This window comes from Somniosus microcephalus, chromosome 26, assembly GCF_052327205.1.
Source record: "Somniosus microcephalus isolate GS21.2 chromosome 26, FLI_Smic_1.0, whole genome shotgun sequence".
NCBI lineage: Eukaryota > Metazoa > Chordata > Chondrichthyes > Squaliformes > Somniosidae > Somniosus > Somniosus microcephalus.
Window position 1 is genome coordinate 19,982,347 of NC_141012.1, and position 22,211 is coordinate 20,004,557.

At 43.3% G+C, this 22,211-nt stretch overlaps 1 protein-coding gene across 14 annotated transcripts in view; it reads left to right on the plus strand.

Annotated features, from left to right (window-relative positions):
* LOC147100332 (uncharacterized) overlaps nucleotides 1-22,211 on the plus strand; it is a 146,608-nt gene that overhangs the window by 102,891 nt on the left and 21,506 nt on the right. For 8 of the 14 annotated variants that reach the window (XM_085967924.1, XM_085967925.1, XM_085967926.1 and 5 more), the window contains 6 exons: nucleotides 11,025-11,171; nucleotides 14,926-15,078; nucleotides 15,257-15,397; nucleotides 16,621-16,782; nucleotides 17,173-17,217; nucleotides 20,265-20,363. In XM_085967924.1, the coding sequence (XP_085824050.1) occupies nucleotides 11,025-11,171; nucleotides 14,926-15,078; nucleotides 15,257-15,397; nucleotides 16,621-16,782; nucleotides 17,173-17,217; nucleotides 20,265-20,363 (747 nt within the window). Of the gene's footprint in view, nucleotides 1-1,966; nucleotides 2,049-5,985; nucleotides 6,166-6,221; nucleotides 6,304-11,024; nucleotides 11,172-14,925; nucleotides 15,079-15,256; nucleotides 15,398-16,620; nucleotides 16,783-17,172; nucleotides 17,218-20,264; nucleotides 20,364-22,211 lie in introns of those variants that run through there. The other 6 variants (XM_085967931.1, XM_085967932.1, XM_085967933.1 and 3 more) reach the window with 5 other exon arrangements.

Sequence of the window (22,211 nt, forward strand, 5' to 3'; positions counted from 1 at the left end):
CAGCCCCTTCGCTGAGCCGAGGTTGAAGGGAGGGTAGGCACTCTCCAGGGGGGCAATGAAAGGAGCGCCGGTGGACCCGAAGATTTTTGTGGGGCCAGGAGGAGCATTCTTTTCCAAGCATTTGTGAGCAGCCTGCAGCAGTCCATTTAAGGACCGCTGGTTAGGCCACTCTACGCTGAGTACCAGTGGGCGGAACATTCACGGCACACACTCACCCCACTGGTACCTGAAAACAGCGTCAAGATCCTCTGAATGTCAGTAAAATGGCAGTAGGTGAATCAGAACTGGCCAGTAAATTCAGCAACGTGATTTTCGGAGCGAATTGCCTTGTTACCACCCGGCAGGGGCAATAAAAATTGTCCCATTATTATGGACCAGAATTTCCGACAAAGTTGTAACCAACTAGTTACCCCAGAATTTATGCCAAAATTTTACAGAAAACTTGCCAATGGCAATTTAGGTTGAAATTTTCCTGAGAATCTAATTAGCATATGCTGGACCATAAAAGCTGGTGTAAAACAAGCAGGGGGAGAAATTGGGTGAGTAGCGCCACTTGTTAGCACCTAAAGAGGCAGGCAGTGGCTGTAGCGCCACTGGCTGCGCCTCCCGCAATATTGAGTTGGGGCGATAATGGTGGCATTAGCCTTTTGCGCTGCACCGCCACCGATGACGTCATCGGTGTGCGCAGCGCCCCATTCACGCCCCGTTCGCAATATTTGGTTGCAGCCGCAGTTGCGCCGTTCGCTACCTGCGCCCGGTTCACGGGGCCTTACTGTGCCGGCAGCGGCGCAAGTTAAGGTGGAGGTGTGGGGCGGCCGCCTTTTTCGGCGGCTGCCTGCCAGCACCTCCGTCCCCGGCCTCCTGACACACACCCCCCCCCCCCCCGCGGCATTGCCGGCTGTTTCCTGAGAGCCCGGCACTTCTCCTCGGTGCCGGGCTCTTTTGCCGGCACTCGCGATCGGGGATCGCGCTGTTGCAGGCCCCTCCCCCTTAACAATGGGAGGAAGGCCTGCAGTACCGCTGCGGCACATTGCGCTGCGATATTCAGTTTCAGCGCCCTAAGAGGGACGCGGTGCGCCTCAAGCCTCGCCCCGTCTGCCTCTAGGGGCAATGAAACTGAATATCTGACGATCGCTAAAGCCTCGAACGCTGCGCTAAATCCTGCGCTCAGGCGAACTTGGCGCCTCAACCCAATTTCTAGGCCGCAGAAATCAGGGCCCAAGGAAAGCGCAGAACTTGCCCAATATTCCTTATTTAAAGCCCTCTTTATGTATGAAAATTAAAGTTTTATGCCATTGATCCAAATTAGGCGCAGCATGTTTAGGAAAACACAATCATGGAAGCTTTTCAATTTTTAGTGTAACTCATTCTGAAAATGCATCTAGAGATCCAGAAGATACATATGTGTAGGATTCAGTGAGGCAAAATTTTAAAATAAAATCCTTAAAAAAAAATTAGACATATGACTGAGTCCTGCGGTACCTAAAATTTTAGGCGTAAATTTACAGCCTTTTCAGAACATATATAGATGCAGGAAACTAGCGTTCTCCGATCTTTTTGTGCTGGGGCAGGGTTATACCAATGAGCAGAGGGTTGGGGTGGTGGTTCTGCTAAAGAGCGAGGAAAGTTGGGTATCGCGTAAAAACAGGCTTAAATCACTTACGCCCGAATTTCCTCAATCTTTTGCGCTGATGCTTAATTCTGTACCTGCGCCGTTCTTGCACCGAACAACACGAGGAAAAATTGCAGCCATTCTTGCTAACATTTTGGTGATGAAGATAGTCACATTCTTTTTGAAACAAAAAGTTTTCGAAACATTGTAATGTTTACTCAGGCTGCTGTCTGCACTACACAGACTTAAAACTGAGTGGAAAGTCCATTGTCACTTGTGGCTTTGTGACATCACGGTAACCCACGTCCTGTCTTGTACCGGGAGTACTTTACTAAATACAGCAGCAGAGGAAGAGACCAGACAGTGTACGGTTTGTGAAAGGATACCATGGCTGTTCGTTCAGTGCTGTATGTTCTAGCCTTTTTAGCGCTGCAAGGTAAATCAAAAGCTTTACTTTACTTTTCGGAAGTCAAACTAAAGTAATTTTACTTTTAACTATGCTGGAAAACCACAGAATAAATGTGTATAATGAGGCTGAAGTGCAGATGTACTTAGTTGGAGAACTTTTATATTAAGCTTTTTATAATGCAAACTAATATTTGATTTTGAATACAGAAAGAGGTGTTTTGAGCTAGAGGAGCTTTTCTGTGAAAGTGCGATTGGTTAATATTGATATTTTATTCATTGCACATTCATATCAATTATATTTATTGATAGTAAGATTAAAAGTGGTGATTTGCTGTGGTTAATTAACAGTCAAGCTATCTGCATGATACCTTAGGTTGAGAAAATCCTCCTCAGAGGAATAAGTGCAAATTATTTATAAAATCTTTTTCAGACAGCACGGTGAGTTAATACAGTAAGTAACCCATATGCACCAGGAAGGTCCCAAGTTCAATCTTTAGTTTGTGCGGAGTTAGTTTATGTCAGCTAGAGCAGCATTAAGGGTGCTGCAATTGGTGTACGTGCCGGAGTAAAATCAGCCAGGTTTCTAGTTCCCAATTACTCGTGTGTAAACCCTACTGCAAGTGTGCACATCAGGTGAGGTCAGGATCAGGCTCAGCTATGATGCGCCCATGGGAAAATATCCCACTAACACTCACTGGCAGGGCTCACACATGAATACTGGCTCCCTGAGCAATGTTGCCAAAACCAACCCGTGGAACTGTGTCCCAGGCAGAATGAACGCCTTCAGGAAAGGACTAGAAAAATTTCTTGAATATAAAACCATAATGCTTTTCTTTAACAAGCATGAAAGGCCCTCAACTTATGGGCATTGTTCTTAACCACATTGATAGTCTTTCCACCTGGTATTTTTATAAAACAAATTTTTATTAGCCTTCAGCAAGGGGAATTTATCTGAAATATGCACTGTGTGTGTTGTGGAAACACTTGTAACATTGTCATTTTTGTTATTATTACCAAACAATTCAGAAAGCTGAAAGGATTAGGGAGAATCATTCAGTATACTGTGATTTTTTTTTTAATTACAGGAGTATTTTATATTACACCTCAATTATTTTAATCATTGTGTTTTTAAAATTATAGTAAAAATAATTTTTATTAAAAGTCTTGCATATAGCGTGCACTTCCTGCACATACCACACTTACTTCCTCTAGCACCTTTCTCATCGCACCTTCCAACTGACCATGAGCAATACTATAGGAGTTCGGCCAGTATATTTATAAGGTTGAAACAGGTGTCTCTCATGACACCTCAGTTGAGTTTATCCAGTGCATAGTTGGGTCCTAATGAGTAGGGAGATGCCAGGTTCAATCCCTTGTCTGTGTTAAATTAGCTTAAGTGGTAGGAGCACGATAATTGGGCTCAACACTCTTGGCTTGGTAAGAGGAAGATCAAATGGATTTCTTATTCCTGATTACTGTTCAGCAATGCCTAAAGAAAGTTGGCATGTATGAATGATGGGTGAGCTGTCATGCCCCCTCACATTTAACTAGCCTGTTGACACTCATTGTCAACGCTCATGCAGAAACAATGGCCATTTGCTCATGGTATCTGAGAGCACCCAGTGCTTGTGGAGCTGTACCTCAACAGCAAGTCAACAGAAAATAAAGAACTTGCATTTATATAGCACCTTTCACAACCTCAGGATGTTCCAAAGCACTTTACAGCCAATGGTACTTTTGAAGTGTAGTCACTGTTGTAATATAGGAAACATGCCAGCCAATTTGCGCACAGCAAGGTCCCACAAACAGGAATGAGATAAATGACCAAATAACCTGTTTAATGATGTAGGTTGAAGGATAAATATTGGCCAGAACTCCAGGGAGAACTTCCCTGCTCTTCTTCCAATTGTGGCATAGGATCTTTTATGTCCACCCAAGAGGGCAGACGGGCACAGCTGTTTCAGACTTACCTGGACTGAAGCAACTGTGGAAAAAAAATGGAAGTTTCAGCCGTACGCGCTGCCTCTCCGGCGCAGGCGTTTGACCTGTGAAGCCCTTTCTTCAAAGAACGGAAGTTCCGGTTTCCAGTGCGTGCCTAAAACCGGCACTTCCGTTGGCCCTACGGGTGAGTACACAGTGCGTACACACCCGCAGGGAACGGAATTTCTGGGCCAATATAGATTGAAAATAGTTGAGGCCCCAGCACTGATCCCTGTGGCACCCCACTAGTTACAGATTGCCATCCTGAAAATGACCCATTTATCCCAACTCTCTGTTTTCTGTTAGTTAGCCAATCCTCTATCCAATCTAATATATTACCCCCAACATCATGAGTTCTTATCTTATGCAGTAACCTTTTATGTGGCTCCTTGTCGAATGCCTTTTGGAAATCCAAATACACTACATCTACTGGTTCCCCTTTATCCACCCTGCTCGTTACCTCTTCAAAGAACTCTAATAGATTTGTCAAACACGATTTCCCTTTCATAAAACCATGTTGACTCTGTTTGATTGTATTATGATTTTCTAAATGCCCTGCTACTACTTCCTTAATAATGGATTTGAGCATTTTGCCAATGACAGATGTTAGGCTAGCTGGCCTACAGTTTCCTGCTTTCTGTCTCCCTCCTTTTTTGAATAAGGGCGTTACATTTGCGGTTTTCCAATCCTTTTCCACAGTCAAGGGAATTTTTGGAAGATTACAACCAAACACATTCATGACAGCACATTAATTCTATGCGTGGTTTAGTAATTACAAATTAATGATAGTTATAGTGTGCCATAAAGCTTTTAACATCATCAAAGAGTTTAGATGCTGTCATGAACTGAAATAATTTATAAAGTCATTTAAATTCCAGGAATATACTACAGCTTTGTACCAAACTGTGACAAACTAGCTATTATGAATTACAATAAAATAGTGCATGCAAACTTGCTTTGTTGTAGGGGTTTCTTGTGTCTTGATTTTGATTCATATCTTGTGACAATTCATGTTTCACTGTGCTTGTTCACATTATTACAGCCTAGCATGACAGGAAGAGAAGCTACAGCAGACAGTTATTTTTACTTCCCTTCATGTAACAGGAAAAGAATACCACCTCGCCCTTTAACTTGCTGACTTTTACCTACTCTACTATTAATCCTGCTAGATCCTTCCTTATATTCTTACTAAACTTCTGCATAGTAAGAATATTTTATTGACACTTGCCATCATGCTTAGAGTGTCAAATTCAAACACCTCTCTCCACATTCTAATACAATCATCTATTAATGGCTGTAGGACCAAAGCAATCTTTGAGTATGGAGTAAATCACCATACAGGAAGCCAATATTGAACTTTAGGGCAATCCAGTCAAATTCTGAGAAGGCAACTTGGTTGGTTTTGTGATAAAAAAGACTCACATTTATATCAAGTCCGCTCACATCTCTCAGAAATGGCTCAAGCATTTCCCAAATAATGAATTACTTTGATATGTTGTGTTTGTTAAAGCAACCAATTTGTACACAAGTTCCCACAAGCAGAAAGAGATGAATAACCAGTTCATCTGTTTTTTGTGGTGTTGGTTTTAAAGCTGGTTCAAAAACATGCTGGAGTTATACCTTGTGCAGTATTAAAATCAAACCGTGTAAGACAGCCCTTTCAGAGGGGGCATCTTACCCTTTTCCAGTGAGACTAACGTGGAAATATAACTACAACCTAAAAATCAGTAGAGTTGATTTTGATTAATAGAAAAATCCAACAGCTGTAATTTAGTTTGCATCAATTATCCCAGTGAATGGGCCTAACCTACAAATACCAATTTTTTAATGCAAACTATCTATAGTTGGATAAAATTGTGCTGAAACAGTATTTACAATGATTTTATATCAGGTTTGGTATCTAACAAAGTCAAGCAAACAATTTGCCCCATTTACAAATTGTGTTTCTTTCCACACCCACATGTTGCCTATTATAATAACAACAGAAAATGCTGGAAAAACTCAGCAGGCCAGGCAACATCCATGGAGAGAGAAACAGAGTCAACGTTTCAGGTCGAAACCCTTCGTCAGGACTGAACACAGGAAATGAAACAGATTAAAAGGCCAGTTTGGGGGCTGGGAAATGGGGACGAGAGAACAAAAGAGAAGTGAAGAGACATTAAGAGGTATTCAAAACCAGACGAGATGGTGATCGGACTAGTGGAGACAAAAGACGGCTCTAGATGAGGTGTGAAGTGCGCTGGCAGAATGAGAGACAGCTGCCATGTGGGAGAGAGAAAAAGGGGGAAGGGCACAAAACAAAGGTGTGGATAAAAAATATATATAAAAATGTAATAGGGGCCGAGGTTATGATCTGAAATTGTTGCCGACTATATATGGTTCCAGTACATGGGAGACATGGCTGTTGGCAAACTTCAGTTCCTCAGCAGAAAAGGCGTCAGACTTTGATCCAAAATCATTTATGTCTTCTTCATAATTTCAAAGTCACGGTGAATCTTAAATGCTTAACAGATATTTGAGTATTGGCCTTGATTCTTTTTCTGTGCAGTTGAATCTATGTCCAGAAAATGCGGGCAAACCCGACAACTTCTCCAGAGCCCTCCAGCATGCATCGGTATTGAGGAGTTCGAGCAATGGAGCTGTGTTGAGAAGTGACAGTGTAGTGTAAGATTTTCAATTAGCTACTGACAAGAAATTACATCCCATTTCTCATCCGTTGAGACTGTTTTCTAGGTCATTTTGGTGTGACTACATTTAGGGATATCGGTTGGCCCTCTGAGGGGACAAAGGTCTTATCAAAGACTCCACTGGTTCACTAAGTGAAGCTACAGTATGGCTTGTGGTTTAAACTGTATCATTGACTCATATGTCTTGTCTGAGTCATATAGCTGGGGGTGAAACATTGCAAAATGAACGTCGTCTGCCCCCTAATGTGTTCAAAATAGAAATGTGAATAACACAAGGTTATAGCCCACATAACTTTAACAAACCCATAGACTAACATCTAAATAATTTTCCAGAGGGGCTTTTTAAGTGTTAACAATGAATCATATATTTTTGTAGTTGCATTCACACAGGAAAGACCACTGTGGTCGCCAAGTTTGAAGTATGGGGAGGTGAGGCGAGGCGAGGTGGGGTAGGGGAGGGAAGGTTACAATATAGCAACCTTTTTTTTTTAGAAAATATCAAAGCATTAAACGTTACAATCCTTGCATTATTTTACTTTTCCTTCTCCTTTTCACAATTTGTCACAATGATTAGAATTTTACATGCTAACATTCTTCTTAAATGCCATTTTGTTTTGGTTCTGCAGACAAGATGACTGTTGGAAAGTCATAGTTTGCACCCTGGTCATATTACAAATTTTCCGCACATGTGATCTCCCCTCAATGCTTGTACTACCATAAACAGTCTGTGTTTTCCCTCACTTCCTCTCATCATGCTACACAATTTCTATTTTAAATTGTCAAATTGGAATTTCTGTGATTTTCTAAATTTGCAGAACTTTGGTACTCCATATAAACTTGGGAAAGTACATTTTGGGAATTCCCAAATTACCCAAGAGTCTTAATTTATATGGCTTGTCACAATGGTACTGTATATATGGATATATATAATACATAAAAATAGATTGTATATAGATATATCTTACTAAATTCATCAAGCATATTGATTTTTCCAAAAATGTGCAACCAGTTTGTTTCCCCGAGAACTGTGCAGATACAGTAGTCGTGCTACTTTCCCAATGGTTCAATTGTTAAAGCAACTGTTCAATGTGGAACTGAGATACATATAGAGCAGGAAGGGTCCCAAGTTCAATTCCCTGTGTGTACTGAATTATTTGGTTAGGCTCTGTTGTAAAACCCACAAGATCAAATGCCTTGTCGACAGTCATTGGCCCAGAAATTCGGGTCGGGGGCTTCCCGCGGGTGCAAGCCCCCGACCTGCACTTACCTTGCGCGCCGGCCGTTGAGCTGCGGGCCCGCATGGGATTCCGATCCTGGGCCTCCTCCAACTGGCGGTGCGGAGTTAGTTCGATGCGTCCCCTGGGATCACGTGGGCCATGGAGAGCCAATGGTAGCAGGGAATGCTTCATTCATAAGTTTGACAGGAAGAGCTGTCAAACCTATAAATACTATAAGCCCCAAAACATCACTAAAACTTCAAATAATTTTTTTTTAAAACATCACATTTTTAAAATAACTATAAATTACACGAAATAACTATTTTAAACAATAATTTAAATTTTTGAAAAAATTAATTACATTTTCTAACGGGGCTAAAAATAAACTTACCTTTCTTTAAAGTATTTAAAAATAATAAACCTGTGGAAAAAATGTTTTAATTTTAATTAATTCACCACTTACCTTGCCTGCTTTTTAAAAGTGTAACTGCTGGAGACTTACCCTCCCGGAGAAACCTGCAAAAAAAAACGTAAGTTCGATGTGCAGGCGCTGCCTCTCCAGCGCACGTGTTCCACCTGTCAACCCCTTCTTTCAGGGGAACGGAAGTGCCGGTTTCCCACGTATGCGCAGTGCATGCACGAAACCGGCACTTTCGTTGGGCCTACGCGTGAGTACCCCGTGCGTACTCACGCATTGGGACCCGAATTTCTGGGCCATTGTCTCGTGTCACACATGCAGAATGGCCACTTGGGGAGGCGTGTGGCAGCTGTGGCACTGTATCTAGCAGGAATCAGTGGGTTCAGGAGAGGAGGAATAAAATTTGTGAGTTGTGCAAAGGTTGAAAAACCAGTTATGCAAACGCAGTGGGCTGAAAATTCAGTAGGGTTAGCGCCTCATTTGAGGCGCTAGAGGGCCTAGCGCCGGAGTTATGGCCGGTTTGTAAATTCAGTGGGGCCCTGCCATCGGCGTTAGACCGGTTGCGCTGCGCCGGCACCGATGACGTCATCGGTGTGCGCAGCGTCCCGGTTGCCGTGGTGACGGGCCCCAACACCGAAATTGAGTTGCGGCCGCCTCGCCCGTGGCAGCCGCAACTAACGATGTTTCAGCAGAGTCCTACGCGAGTTAGCGCCGGCGCATTAAGGTCGCGCGGCGGCCGGCTGCTTTCCCGCCGGCCGCCTGCCCGCACCTCCCTCCCCGGACTCCTCCACCCCCCCCCGCGGAACAGATGCGTCTGGCCTGCGAGCCCGGCACTTCTCCGAGGTGCCGGGCTCATTTTTTTCAAGATTTCAACGGCCAGCGGGCGGGTGCAGGCAGCTCCTCCTTAACCGAAGGAGGAGGCCTGCACTTCCCCAGCCTGCCGCACCGCATCGGGTGCCGCAGCGCCGGAATTGCGCCGCAATGCGGCAGTCAGCGCCCATTTCGAGGCGCTGACACCCTCCTGTAGCGCCGGCAGCCGTTTGGGCGCGGCGCTACTGAATTTTTGGCGCGCGCAGGGGGACTTAGCGCCGGCGCTAAATTTCCGGCGCTAAAGCCCTGGCGCGGCGCCAACTGAATTTCTAGGCCAATGTGTATATGTCATCCTGCATCTCCACAGGGCATAAGGTTACTGAAGAGCTTGTTACCCTAATTATAAAGAGCCTCAATTTTTCACTTCCAGAAACACCGACAGTAAAACATGTCTATCATGATCTCTTTGGCGATTGACTTCAAGGAGTTAAACAACCAAAGGTGATTGTCGCTGAAACTGGTAACAAACCAATATTCAGAACTACCTCAGATCTGTAAGGAATTAAATGGTGAATCCCTTTTACAATTCTCCATGATGCGAGGAATTGCTGAATACTGATAGAAGTTTCCTTGGGGAGGAGGTTCAGGGGAAGAAAACATGGTTATTTAGCATCTTCTGTATATGTATTATAAAATCAAAAATGTTCTGCTCTTTCACAATTGGGACAATTGTTAAAGGGAAATTACTAACAGGAATTTATGGTTGTAAGCCATACATTCTTGTAATCATGATTAATTCAAAGACAGTGGCCTAGAAATTGGGTTTTGGCTTAGCCAGGGCTTTAGTGCCGGAAGTTAGTGCCGGCGCTAAGTCCCCCTGCGCGCGCCAAAAATTCAGTAGCGCCGCGCCCAAACGGCTGCCGGCGCTACTGAAGGGTCTTAGCGCCTGGAAAAGGGCGCTAACTGCCGTTTAGCGCCGCAATTCCGGCGCTGCAGCACCCGATGCGGTGCGGCAGGCTGGGGAAGTGCAGGCCTCCTCCTTCCGTTAAGGAGGAGCTGCCTGCACCCGGCCGCGGCCCGCGCAAATCTGTTTAAAAATGAGCCCGGCACCTCGGACAAGTGCCGGGCTTGCATCTGTTCCGGGGCGGGGGGGGGGAGAAGTCCGGGGAGGGAGCTGCGGGCAGGCGGCCGGCGGGAAAGCGGCCGGCCGCCGCGGGGCCTTTAATGCGCCGGCGCAAACACATGTTGGACTCTGTTGCCAGAGTCTTAGTTGCGGCTGCCACGGGCGAGGCGGCCGCAACTGAATTTCGGCGCTGGGGCCCGTCGGCATGGCAACCGGGACGCTGCGCACACCGATGAAGTCATCGGTGCCGGCGCAGCGCTACCGGTGCAACGCCGCTTTAGGGCCCCAGGGAATTTTTCAACTGGCCATAACTCTGGCGCTAGTCCCTCTAGCGCCTCAAAAGCGGCGCTAAGGCTAGTGAATTTCTCGGCCAGTAGCTGAGTGAGTCTATGCTTAACTCAGAGGGGGTCATTTTTATCTTTTGGCAATAGTGTAAAACGCACAATATCGGATCAGCTGCCCATTAAACACCTCTCTTGATTTTCCTTTCCATTGACTTCAATAAAATTACCCCCAATATTTTTGGAAAGCTTCAAAGAGCTATGATCCTAGTTGCTTGCACGCTGAAAATTACAATACCTTGTTTAGCCCTTAAATAAATTTCTGGCTCACAAGCCTTTTTAAAGGACCTTAGAATAATCATTTGGGATTTGTCAAAGAGATTGTTTCTTCAGACAGTAGGATTATAAGGAGTCACATTTCCTATGAAATGCATGTAAATCAAGTGCTTGTTTGAAAAAAATCTTCACATAACCGTTTTTACTTCCAGCTAGCTCTCACACCCTGCAGAGAGAGAACATCACTGTGCTCGAGGGGGAATCAGTAGATCTCAGTTGTCTGATGGATAGGAGTGAGATGTCATTTATTGAGTGGACAAATCCACGGTGGCTGATTATATACCATAACAATATCCAAGGTAAGCAAGAGCATTATTGTTCGTAGCAACAGAAGTAGGCTATTCAGTCCCTTGAGCCTGTTAGAAAAAATAGGAACAGGAGTAAGCCATTCGGCCCTTCGAGCCTGTTCCGTCATTCAATATGTTCATGGCTGATTCTCTATCTCAATACCATATTCCCACTCTCTCCCCATACCCCTTGATGCCTTTTGAGTCTAGAAATCTATCTATCTCCTTCTTAAATATATTCAGTGACTTGGCCTCCACAGCCTTCTGTGGTAGAGAATTCCACAGGTTCACCACCCTCTGAGTGAAGAAATTTCTCCTCATCTCAGTCCTAAATGTCCTACCCCGTATCCTGAGACTGTGACCCCTCGTTCTAGACCCCCTAGCCATGGGAAACATCCTCCCTGCATCCAGTCTGTCTAGCCCTGTCAGAATTTTATACATTTCAATGAGATCCTCTCTCATTCTTCTAAACTCTAGTGAATACAGGCCTAGTTGACTCAATCTCTCATCATACGACAGTCCTGCCATCCCAGGAATCAGTCTGGTGAACCTTCCACTATTCAATTAGATCATGACTTATCTGTACTTCAACTCCATTTACCCACCTTTGATCCATATCCCTTGATAACCTTACCTAACAAAAATCTATCGATCTCATTCTTGAAAATTTCAATAGACGCAGCAACCTTAGCCTTTTGGGGGAGAAATTCCGCAAGATTCTATCTTGTAGAGAAACCTATTATGAGGTATCTTATCAAAGGCTTTCTGAAAGTCCAGGTTGACAATGTCTACTGGTTTATCCTCATCCACTCCTTCAACAAATTCGATCAAATTAGTACGATAAAAACTTATTTTCCAGAAGCCATGTTGAGTGTCCCTGATGACTCCTTCTCTGTCTAGGTGATCTTGGATAGCATCTCTCATGGTCCCTCTGAACAATTTACCTATTACTAAAGTCAAACTAGTGGGTCTATCGTTCCCCGAGAGATTTACTAAGACTCTTTATTTATGAGGAGAAACTAGAGAAACTGGGGCTCTTTTCACTAGAACAGAGATAGAAGTGTTAAAAATTATAAGGGGTTTTGATAAGGGAAATAGGGAAAAATGATTTCCACATCAGTAAATTTAAAGTCAGCAACAAAACAACAAAGGGAGCAGTTAGGAGATTGTTTTCTACACAGGTTATTAGGTCTTGGGACTGAAATATATAGAGAGCAAGAAATTCCCAGGTTCAGCCTTCGGTCTGTGCTGAATTAATTGATCAGATTAACCCAACAGCAACAATTTGCATTTATATAGTGCCTTTAACGTAGAAGGTGCTTCACAGGAGCGTTATCAGATACAATTTGACGCCGAGCCACATATGGAGATAATTAGGATGGGTGACCAAAACCTTGGTCAAAGAGGTAGGTTTTAAGGTCAAAGTCATGCAGAAATGTTTCTCAAGCTACATTAGGTATTTCAGTTGTGATGTTGTGGCCAGGACATTAGCTTGCAGGCTTTGTATATGGACAGTGAATGCAGTGTATGCATGTTTAAGCTCTTCCTGTCCTACAGCTTGTGAAACCTATGTCACCATTGTACAGACTTTGCTGTGGTCTGACACAACTTAGCTTGTTCGAGACATAATGACAAAATAATGATCCGCTTTATCTTTTACACCATATTCACCATTTCTCCTCCATTTGTTAGTAGTGCCTCCCCCTCTGCAATTCCTTTGTGCCACAGCACATACTAATAGCAAGAAACATAAATATAAGCCTGATATAAAGTTATATTTTTAAAGATTACACACATTAAAATAGGTCATTTTACAAATCAACGCCAGTCTGAACCTAGATCCATATGATCAACACAGTTCTCTTGCTCTCTGAATTTCTCCTCTCTCCATGTTGCTTCGCCTATGTCAATTATGATCTAGTGAAATAAAGCTTTCACTGTGTGGGGACTTGAGTTTACATTGCTACCGCACAAAAAATTATCCCACTAATTCAGTTCTATTTAAAAGTCAGTTTCTTATTACTGTAATATGACAGGTACTGTACAATCTGTTACCGAGGTTTTTTCTTGAAAGCACCATTACAGAAATGTACATCATACTTGATGATGTTACTTCTATTTGAATGGCTTTTTCTTTGAAATGTTGTTGATAATGTTTGAAGTATAGACATTCTAAACCCTTATCCATAATGATTGCAACAAAAACAGAAAATGCTAGAAACATTCAACAGGTCAGTCAACGTCTGTGGAGAGAACAGACAAGTTTATGTTTTGGGTGTGGACCCTTCATCGCTTGGATGAAGGGTCTACATGTGAAATGTCACAACTTGTCTGTTCTCTCCACAGATGCTGACTGACCTGCTCAATGTTTCTAGCGTTTGAGGTTTTTTCCAGATTCCCAGCATCCGCAGTATTTTGCTTTTTATTTCAACAATGATTGCACATCAACTATACAGGAACCAATCCCTAAAAAAAATATAATTTGCCTGTTTACCTAAATAACTATTTAATTCATCTTTTGTTATATATATAGGCCTAGAAATTCGGTTGTGGGTCCGCCAGGGCTTTAGCGCCCGAAATTTTGCGCCGGCGTTAATGCCACTGCGCCCGACGAAAATTCAGTTGCCCCAGGCCCAGACGGCGGCGGGCGCTAATGGAGGGTTTTTGCGCCTCACTATGGGCGTTCAGTGCAGTTTTGAGGCGCTAATCCCCCGCTGCGGCACCCGAGGCGGTGCGGCAGGCTGGGGTACTGCAGGCCTCCTCCTTCTGTTAAGGAGGAGCTGCCTGCAGCCGACCGCTGGCCGGTCGATTCGCCCGACAAATGAGCCCAGCACCTCGGGGAAGAGCCGGGCTCGCGGGCCACACACATCAGTGCTGTGGGGGGGTGGTGGAGGAGTCCGGGGAGGGAGGTGCGGGCAGGCGGCCGCCGGGAAAGCGGCCGGCCGCCGCTCCACCTTTATGCGCCGGCGCAAAGGAGTGTAACATCCCGTTGAACATTCGTTGGTTGCGGCTGCCACGGGCGAGGCGGTCGCAACTGAATTTGGGCTTGGGGCCGGGTTACCACGGCAACCGGGACGCTGCGCACACCGATGACGTCATCGGTGCCGGCGCAGCGCTACCGGCTAACGCCGATGGTAGGGCCCAACGCAATTTCCTTACCAGCTATAATTCCGGCGCAAGACCCTATAACGCCTCTAATTGGGCGCTAGCCCCACCGAATTTCTAGGCCATAGTATATAAACACAGTTCATTCAGAAGGACAATAGTATACAATTATATCCTTCTGTTGCTGTTTCTCATGAGTTTGCAAGTAAACCTGGTATCAGTCATAAGTTTACTGGTAGTTATCGTTAAGACATAGCATGCTGGAATTACTTAGTAAGCTAACTGATCTTGGAGTGGGAATAGACCACAGCTGGGCGTGTTTTGCAGCAACGCAATATAGCTACACTGTTAGAAAAACAGACTACCACTATATTTTTAATCTGGCTCATGTTGCCATCACGTAAACCAGCCACCATTTTAAAACTGTCATTTTTCACATCTATTGGTTCCCTCCTGTGGGTATAATGGCTGGGATAAAGGACAGGACAAACAAATATCAGTCAAAAGCAATAAAATATTCTGTAGACGAAAAATTCTACCACTTTAGAATTTTCAAGTTTCATCTTTCAGTGGAGCCAGGTCATTCGTATTCTCAGATATCTGTATGATTGCTTGGCTATTAATAATAAAGACCATGACTAAGAAATTATTTTTTCAACAGGGCTAAGGGACAGAAGATACAAATTAGTGCAATACTCAAGCTCAAAGTTAATTGTCACCCTGCTCAATACCACAGTGGAAGATGACGGCCTGTATACCTGCTCACTTTATGGCCACCAAATAGTAACCAAACAAGTGTACCTCACTGTTTTAGGTATGTATATTGGAAGGATAAGAAAGTGGTAATAATATTTAATCATTTAATTGAAGGAAGTTAAAGCCAGTGTTGAGGAAAACGCGAATTATTTTTTCAGGCTTTTATCATTTGATAAGACACTTAGTTTGCATGGAAGGATTTCAAAGTAATTGTGCACCTTTTCTTATCTCCCCAGCACCGCCATCTCCTCCTGTGCTGAACATCACCAAACATTGGCTGAAGGGAAGAGAGCAGAAGGTGATCAGTTGTATCACCACTGGAAGCAAGCCAATACCCCAAATAACCTGGCTCTTGAACAACAGACTGGAGTTGCATGGTAAGGAACTTTTTAATATTTGAATCCCTTTTAGTTTTCTTTCCATGTTCTCCCTTTTCTTCAACCCCATCATCCTTCCATTAGCAGTATGGTGATACAGTGGCAGACTCCGTCACAACTGTATGTTCTGTGACTTACCCATAATGGGGAAAGCGGGACATCTGAAATACAGACAAAAATCGAAATACGCTAGTCAGTCAGCATCTGTAAGGAGACTCATCCACAAGTGGAAGCAGTTTCTCCACATCCACCCCTTCACAATTTTAAAGACCTCTATCAAGTCTCCTCTTAGTCATCTCTTCTCCAGAGAAAAGAGCCCCAGCGTGCTCAATCTTTCCTGATAGTTGTATCCTCTCAATTCTTGTAACATCCTTATAAATCTTTTCTGAACTTATATGTCTTCAGTCTTCTGCAAGCCAAACATGTATTATATAACCAAGAGGTACTTCAGAGAATTAAAGATGACAGCAACATTTGAGTCAGAAGAAAGAACTTGCATTTACGTCCCAAAGTACTTTACAGCCAATTAAGTGCTTTTGAAGTATAAACCGTTGTAATGTAAGGAAACGTGGCAGCCAATTTACGCACAGCAAGCTCCCACAAGCAGCAATGAGATAATGGCCAGATAATCTGTTTTATTTAGTGATATTGGTGGAGGGATAAATATCGGCCAGGGTACCACAGCCCTTGAAATAGTTTTTTACATCCACCTGAGAGGGAAGACGGGGCCTCGGTTTAGCGTCCCATCCGAAAGTCGGCTCCTCCGACAGTGTAGAATTCCCTCAGTACTGCACTGAAGTCTAGATTATTTGCTGGAGTGGGGTTTGAACCCACCATCTTCTGACTCAGAGTGCTGCCACTGAGCCAAGCTCAATTGTTAGAATAAAGATTGTTTCAATAGTTTAAAAGATTTGTGCGGGGACTTTTTTTGACGACTCAGAAACATATGTGTGCACTTTAAAAGCTGCTGTTGTTTTATATGCCTGCTGGCAGCTTTAATTTTCCAACTGATGTAAGCCACAAATTCCTGTTGACAAAATAAAGAATAAATATAAAGAACATGACACTAGGGGGTGTTACAGGTTCAGCACAAGTCCTGCTAATGAATGGATTCTAAGTGCAGAAAGTAAAGGTTACCTGCCATCTCACTGTGGGAACTTCTCAGTGATCTGTACTTTCACTAAACCTCTTCCAACAAATCCATCTTTTTTTTCTAAACACAGGACACACAGAATATAAAGCAGGAAAAAAAGGGGCAAAGTTTACAACAATCAGTACGTTGAAAATCAAAGCACACGACCAGGGATCCAGAGTTGACTGTTTGGTTCGTCATGAGAGTCTAATGAACAAGACGCTTAGAGCAACCTTCAGATTTGATAACAACTGTGAGTAGAATCTTTATCATCATAATTGTATCAACAGTGCTTAGATTTATATTTATATCTATAAAAATAGATGTTTTTACCAATTGATGCAGAGTAAGTGCAACAATTAGTGAGGGACCAGATATACTCTGTGTGCTGTTTCAGGCCACACAATCATGTTGACATCTCTTCTCTCACAGCAACATATATGCCAACTCCAGAACTGGGTACAATTAGCAAAAGCATTGTGAGATTCAACAAAATGTTTTCAAATGTCAAAGAAACCAACACCAATGAAAACATCAGCTCTGTCACTTGTGAATTAAATATTTACCAAATATCCAATAAAAAAATTTGTCAGGCATTTTTATCTCTACAGCCTATGTATAATTAATATTTTGTTTGTAACAGACAATTCCCTTGGACCAATCGAGTCGTACACTCAAACTGCAAATGGTGAGTTTTTGTTTCAAATTGAAAGACTGGTATACAAAGACTTTAACACAATGACGTTTTCACCCTCCCATCAATGTGACTGAACTGCACACATCCTCCTCCACCTGTGGTAACCTGGATGCAGATTGAAGCTGTATGCCTGCACACCCTCTTTACAGCATCTAGCCCACTCTGAGCTCAGTTGCTTTGAGGTGCAGGCTGCAAGAGTGACGCAGGGGAAATGTCAAGTGAGACAATCCACTCGTATGTTGCAATCCTTGCCAAACCCCGCGTAAACTTTACGAAAAACGCCACACACTCGCTGAAGGGTGCGGAAGAAAATATGACTTAATTTTTTTCAAATACTAGATTATTTCCTGGGGTTTTGCACATGGGGAATCAAGATCAACTGCAGTTCAGATCAAGCTGGGGATAACTGGACCCAGATGGTGGGGCAGGGGGTGGGAGCAAGGGAGGAGTAGAAGGAAGGAGATTCGAGTCGAGGAGGTCATCTTCCTCTTCTTAGGCAGTCCCTCGGAACCGAGGATGACTTGCTTCCACACTAAAAATGAGTTCTCAGGTGACTGATGAGTCCAATGTGGGACCTACAGTCTCTGTCGCTGTTGGGGTTGTCCATGAGGGTCCTGACGTTCCAGGTCCCGAACTTCATTTTAAAGGGTGGAAGATGCCTGTGTGTGAATTCTTTTAACGTGGGGTGGCCGTTGCACACCAGCTACCACACGGGCTTGACAGAGCAAGGTCTTGGTCCAATGGCAAGGGGATCCAAGACGATTGGAGACCAGGCTCTGCTACATCGGCCGAGCACACACACACACAAACATACTCCTACTGTCCTCCTCCCTCCTTCCCGCAGGTCCTCTCTGCCTGGGTTTCATAGGCTATAATCCTGTAGTAGGAGGTATTATGGGGAGGGGGGGGCGACTGGAGAGGGAGCGAGGAGGGACGTTGGAGAAGGAAGCAGAGGGAAGGGGGAGAGAGGGAGAGAAGGGGAGATCAGGGTAGAGAGGGAAAAGGAGGATAGGGTGATGAATGGGTTGGTGGATATGAAGAGGGAGAGGGGAGAGGTTTTTGATAAGGTAAATAGTGAAAAACTATTTTCATTGGTCAGTGAGTTAGTAACTGGAAAGCATAAATTTAAGATTATCAGCAGAACAACAAAAGGAGAGGTTAGGAGAATTTTTTAATGCCAAGTGTTGTTAGGACATGGAATGCCCTACTAGTGGTGGAAGCAAAATCCATAATAGCTTTTAAAAATAAGTTGGATAACCATTTTGAAAAGTAAAAATTGAATATAGAATGAGGAAAGGAATTGAACTAAATAAGTAGCTCTTTCAGAGAACGATGCGGTGAATTGCCTCTTTCTGTGTTGTAAAATTCTGATTGTATAAACACCCAAGGGTACAATTATAGATCATGGAGCAGAAATTCTGACAGCAGGGTAAACTGGGGTACAATTTGTGGCAAAACCTGAATTCTCCAGCTTCCCCCCTCAGAATTTGCCCCACAAATTGCACTCCAGGGCATGTAGGCACTGCTTAAGCCTATCCCCATTACATCGCAGATAGCACTGGGTTCTGGGGGGTATTCCCAGACTATCCTGGTAATTCTACTACGCTTGGCCCGTTAGACTCAGCAGGATCTTTTTTCTTCCAATTTGTTCTTGGGATGTGGGCAGCACTGGCAAGGCAGCATTTATTGTCCATCCCTAGTCACCCTTAGGGGATTGAGTCAATCACATTGTGTAAGGGAGTGAGCCTTGGCTGAGTCAGAAGGTTATCCAGCAGTGTACTTGCGTAAAATAGGACTGAGGTGGCAATGACACCCCTCACCACATCTAGCTAGTTCTCTTGGTAGGAGGTTATGAGTCAGGCTAACGCCCTGCCCACGTAAAAGGGACTTTGATACGTGGGCAGGTCGGAAATGACCCAGAGCATGATCTCCTAGATATAAAGCAACAGAAGAAATGGCTTGCCTCATGTGCCACTAGAAAACAACGATGTAGTGTAGGACTAAAGTCACATGTAGGTCAGCCCAGGTAAGGATGGTAGTTTCTCTTTCCTGAAGGACATTAGTGAACCACTGGTTTTTTATGACAATCCACCAGCTTTCATGGTCATTTTTCCTGTCCACAAGGTATTGAATTTAGCTTCATAACTTGCTGAGTTGCAATCTGAACTCGTAACTATGAATTGCTAGTCCAGTACCATAACCACTAGGCAAGCACGACTTATAAAAGAGCAGGCATAGGTCCTGCTGTGGGCTTTAAGAAGGCTCCATGAATGAAGAAAATGAATGATTCCAAATTATAGTTTTCATAGTGGCCCTCCATTCCCTGTGAGGTAGTCAGCTCTGCAGTCCTTTGACAGGCATGGGCACCTAACCTGCATGTTTAAATGATCCCATCCCATTGGATCGGGACAGCGGCAGGCCAAAGTTCCAACCTCCTGCACTTCTGTCACTTCAAAAGGGTCAGCAGGATTTCTAGGCCCATGTCTTTCCAAACTTTGGCTGTGTTTGAAGAAGGCATTTTGAGCTCCCTAACACAGGGTGAAATAATTATGATTACAGATCTGTCACTGGTGGTGGTCGTGGAGGGAGCAATTTGAGATGACAACTTAAGACTATAACTCAAGCGGCATATGATTGACTTAAACATAATTGGTGCCCACTAGTAACAATGTACTATATATTTTTAAAAGGCTCAAAGCGAACTGTGTTGCCCCCTGGCAGTGCTTATTTGCATATTTAAAATAAACTTAAGCTAAATCTAAGCAAAATATATTTTCTGCTTGAGTTTTAAAAATGTAATCACATTACTTGCACTTTCCTTGTTTACTACATTGCAATAAGCATTGCCAAAATGTTTCATAAAGAATAGAATGTATTCTATAATTACAGCATTTTAACTATTGTTTTTTAAATAGTTGAGTTAAAGCATTGGGTTATTCTGTAGGTGCATTTTGTTTCCACAAGCATATTTCCTGTTTATACCTAATTTTAGTGATGGGCAGCTAAACATTAATTTCTTATCCTGTTTTTATGATCAGAAATGAACACAACCTCCATGCCAGAATCAGAAACCAACAGTGAATTATCTGAATCAGTCACGCAGGAAAACAGCACACAAAATACTTCCACAGCCAACTGTGAGTTTACAGCCTTGTAAAAGCAAAATGAGTTTGGATAGTTTATCTTTGGTTCCAAGTGGGTATTGGGCCCACAGCACAAATTACCCCTTATTTGACACTAACTGGCAATCTTGCCCAAAGACTTTACTTCCATCTAACTGCTATAGCTGACCTCAAAATGCTTGAAACTGATACAGGATAACAAAATGGAAAGTGTCCCATTCCCCAATACTAACATCACTTAACTTTGACCATAAAATTCACAAAAAAGTAGGGGTAGAAGTAATTTTTTTTTCAAATGTCAATATGCAAGTATTTTTCTTTTGCTGTTGATTTTACAAGTGACAGATTGTCAATAATAATTCATTCTGTCTCATTTGAAACTACTGATAGTGAATGTACACTGACATTTTTTCTCAGTGCTATCCAAAATAGGAAGTGTAGGTGCAGTAACTAGGAATCTGAAGCCCAGTTATTTGGCAATACAATTTAATTCATTGGCACTAAGGCCAGTGTCAGAATTAGTGCAGAAAACAATACCTTATGTCCTTTTTCAAAAAGTTTCCATAATGACAGCAACCTGTTGATCATCCTTCCTTCAGGATAGGTGAATCTTATGTGGAGTCTACTCTGAGTTTTAGCGCCCCTAAGATTGTTTTTGGCCACCATTGCTGCATTTTCCTGAGTTGAGACATTTGCCTCAGATGCTCCACCTAATGGCTGAGGAAAGAGAAATGCTGTACCAATTGATGCTCAATAAAAGCAGCACTCAGTGAGAGGTCACATTCAATCTGTTTCAATGCGTTATTTGATACTGTCACCTCTCTCACAGCGACAAATATTTGTACATAGAAACATAGAAACATAGAAGATAGGAGCAGGAGTAGGCCATTCGGCCCCTCAAGCCTGCTCCGCCATTCAATGCGATCATGGCTGATCATCCAAATTCAGTACCCTGTCCCTGCTTTCTCCCCATACCCCTTGATCCCTTCAGCCTTGAGAAATATATCCAACTCCTTCTTGAATATATTTAATGAATTGGCCTCCACTGCCTTCTGTGGTAGAGAATTCCACAGGTTCACCACTCTCTGGGTGAAGAAATTCCTCCTCATTTCTGTCCTAAATGGCCTACCCCTTATCCTTAGACTGTGACCCCTGGTTCTGGACTCCCCGACCATCGGGAACATCCTTCCAGCATCTAGTCTGTCTAGTCCTGTTAGAATTTTATAAGTTTCGATGAGATCCCCTCTCATTCTCCTCACAGCATCCCCAGAAATGATTGAGGTGGATGAAAACATCACCTCAGTGTCACTTGTGAGCTAAATATGTTTATCAAATATCATTTAAAAAAATGTAGGCTCTTCAACCTGTATATAATGAATATTATGTTCGGCACAGGCAATACCCTTGGACCAAATGAATGATTAAAATGACTTTAACAGAACTGAAATTTTTTTTTTTTTAATGTGGTTGAATTGCAAATAGCCTCGTGTTAATGTGGGTGCAGTTAATACTGTACTCCCACTTCTATAGCACTCGTCCCACTCTGGGCTGATTACTGGCTGTAAGGGTGACGCAGGCAAAACATTAAGGAGGATGCTCCACTCCCACTGGCCATGTGATTTTGTCCTCGGCCCATTTGAGCTATTTGTACAGCATTTTCCTGAGCTGAGACTATCCCATCGCCTAAGATGCGCCACCTAGTGGCTGAACAGAGTTAATCAACATCATCACATTTGCAACAGAAAGGAGCGACCTGTATTTTCTGCCCATTAATTGTCAAACCATAATTTCCAGGATTTATACTAACGTTTCCATTTTTTTTTTAATTTAACCCATTTTGTGCCTTTCTTTACCGTAAAATCT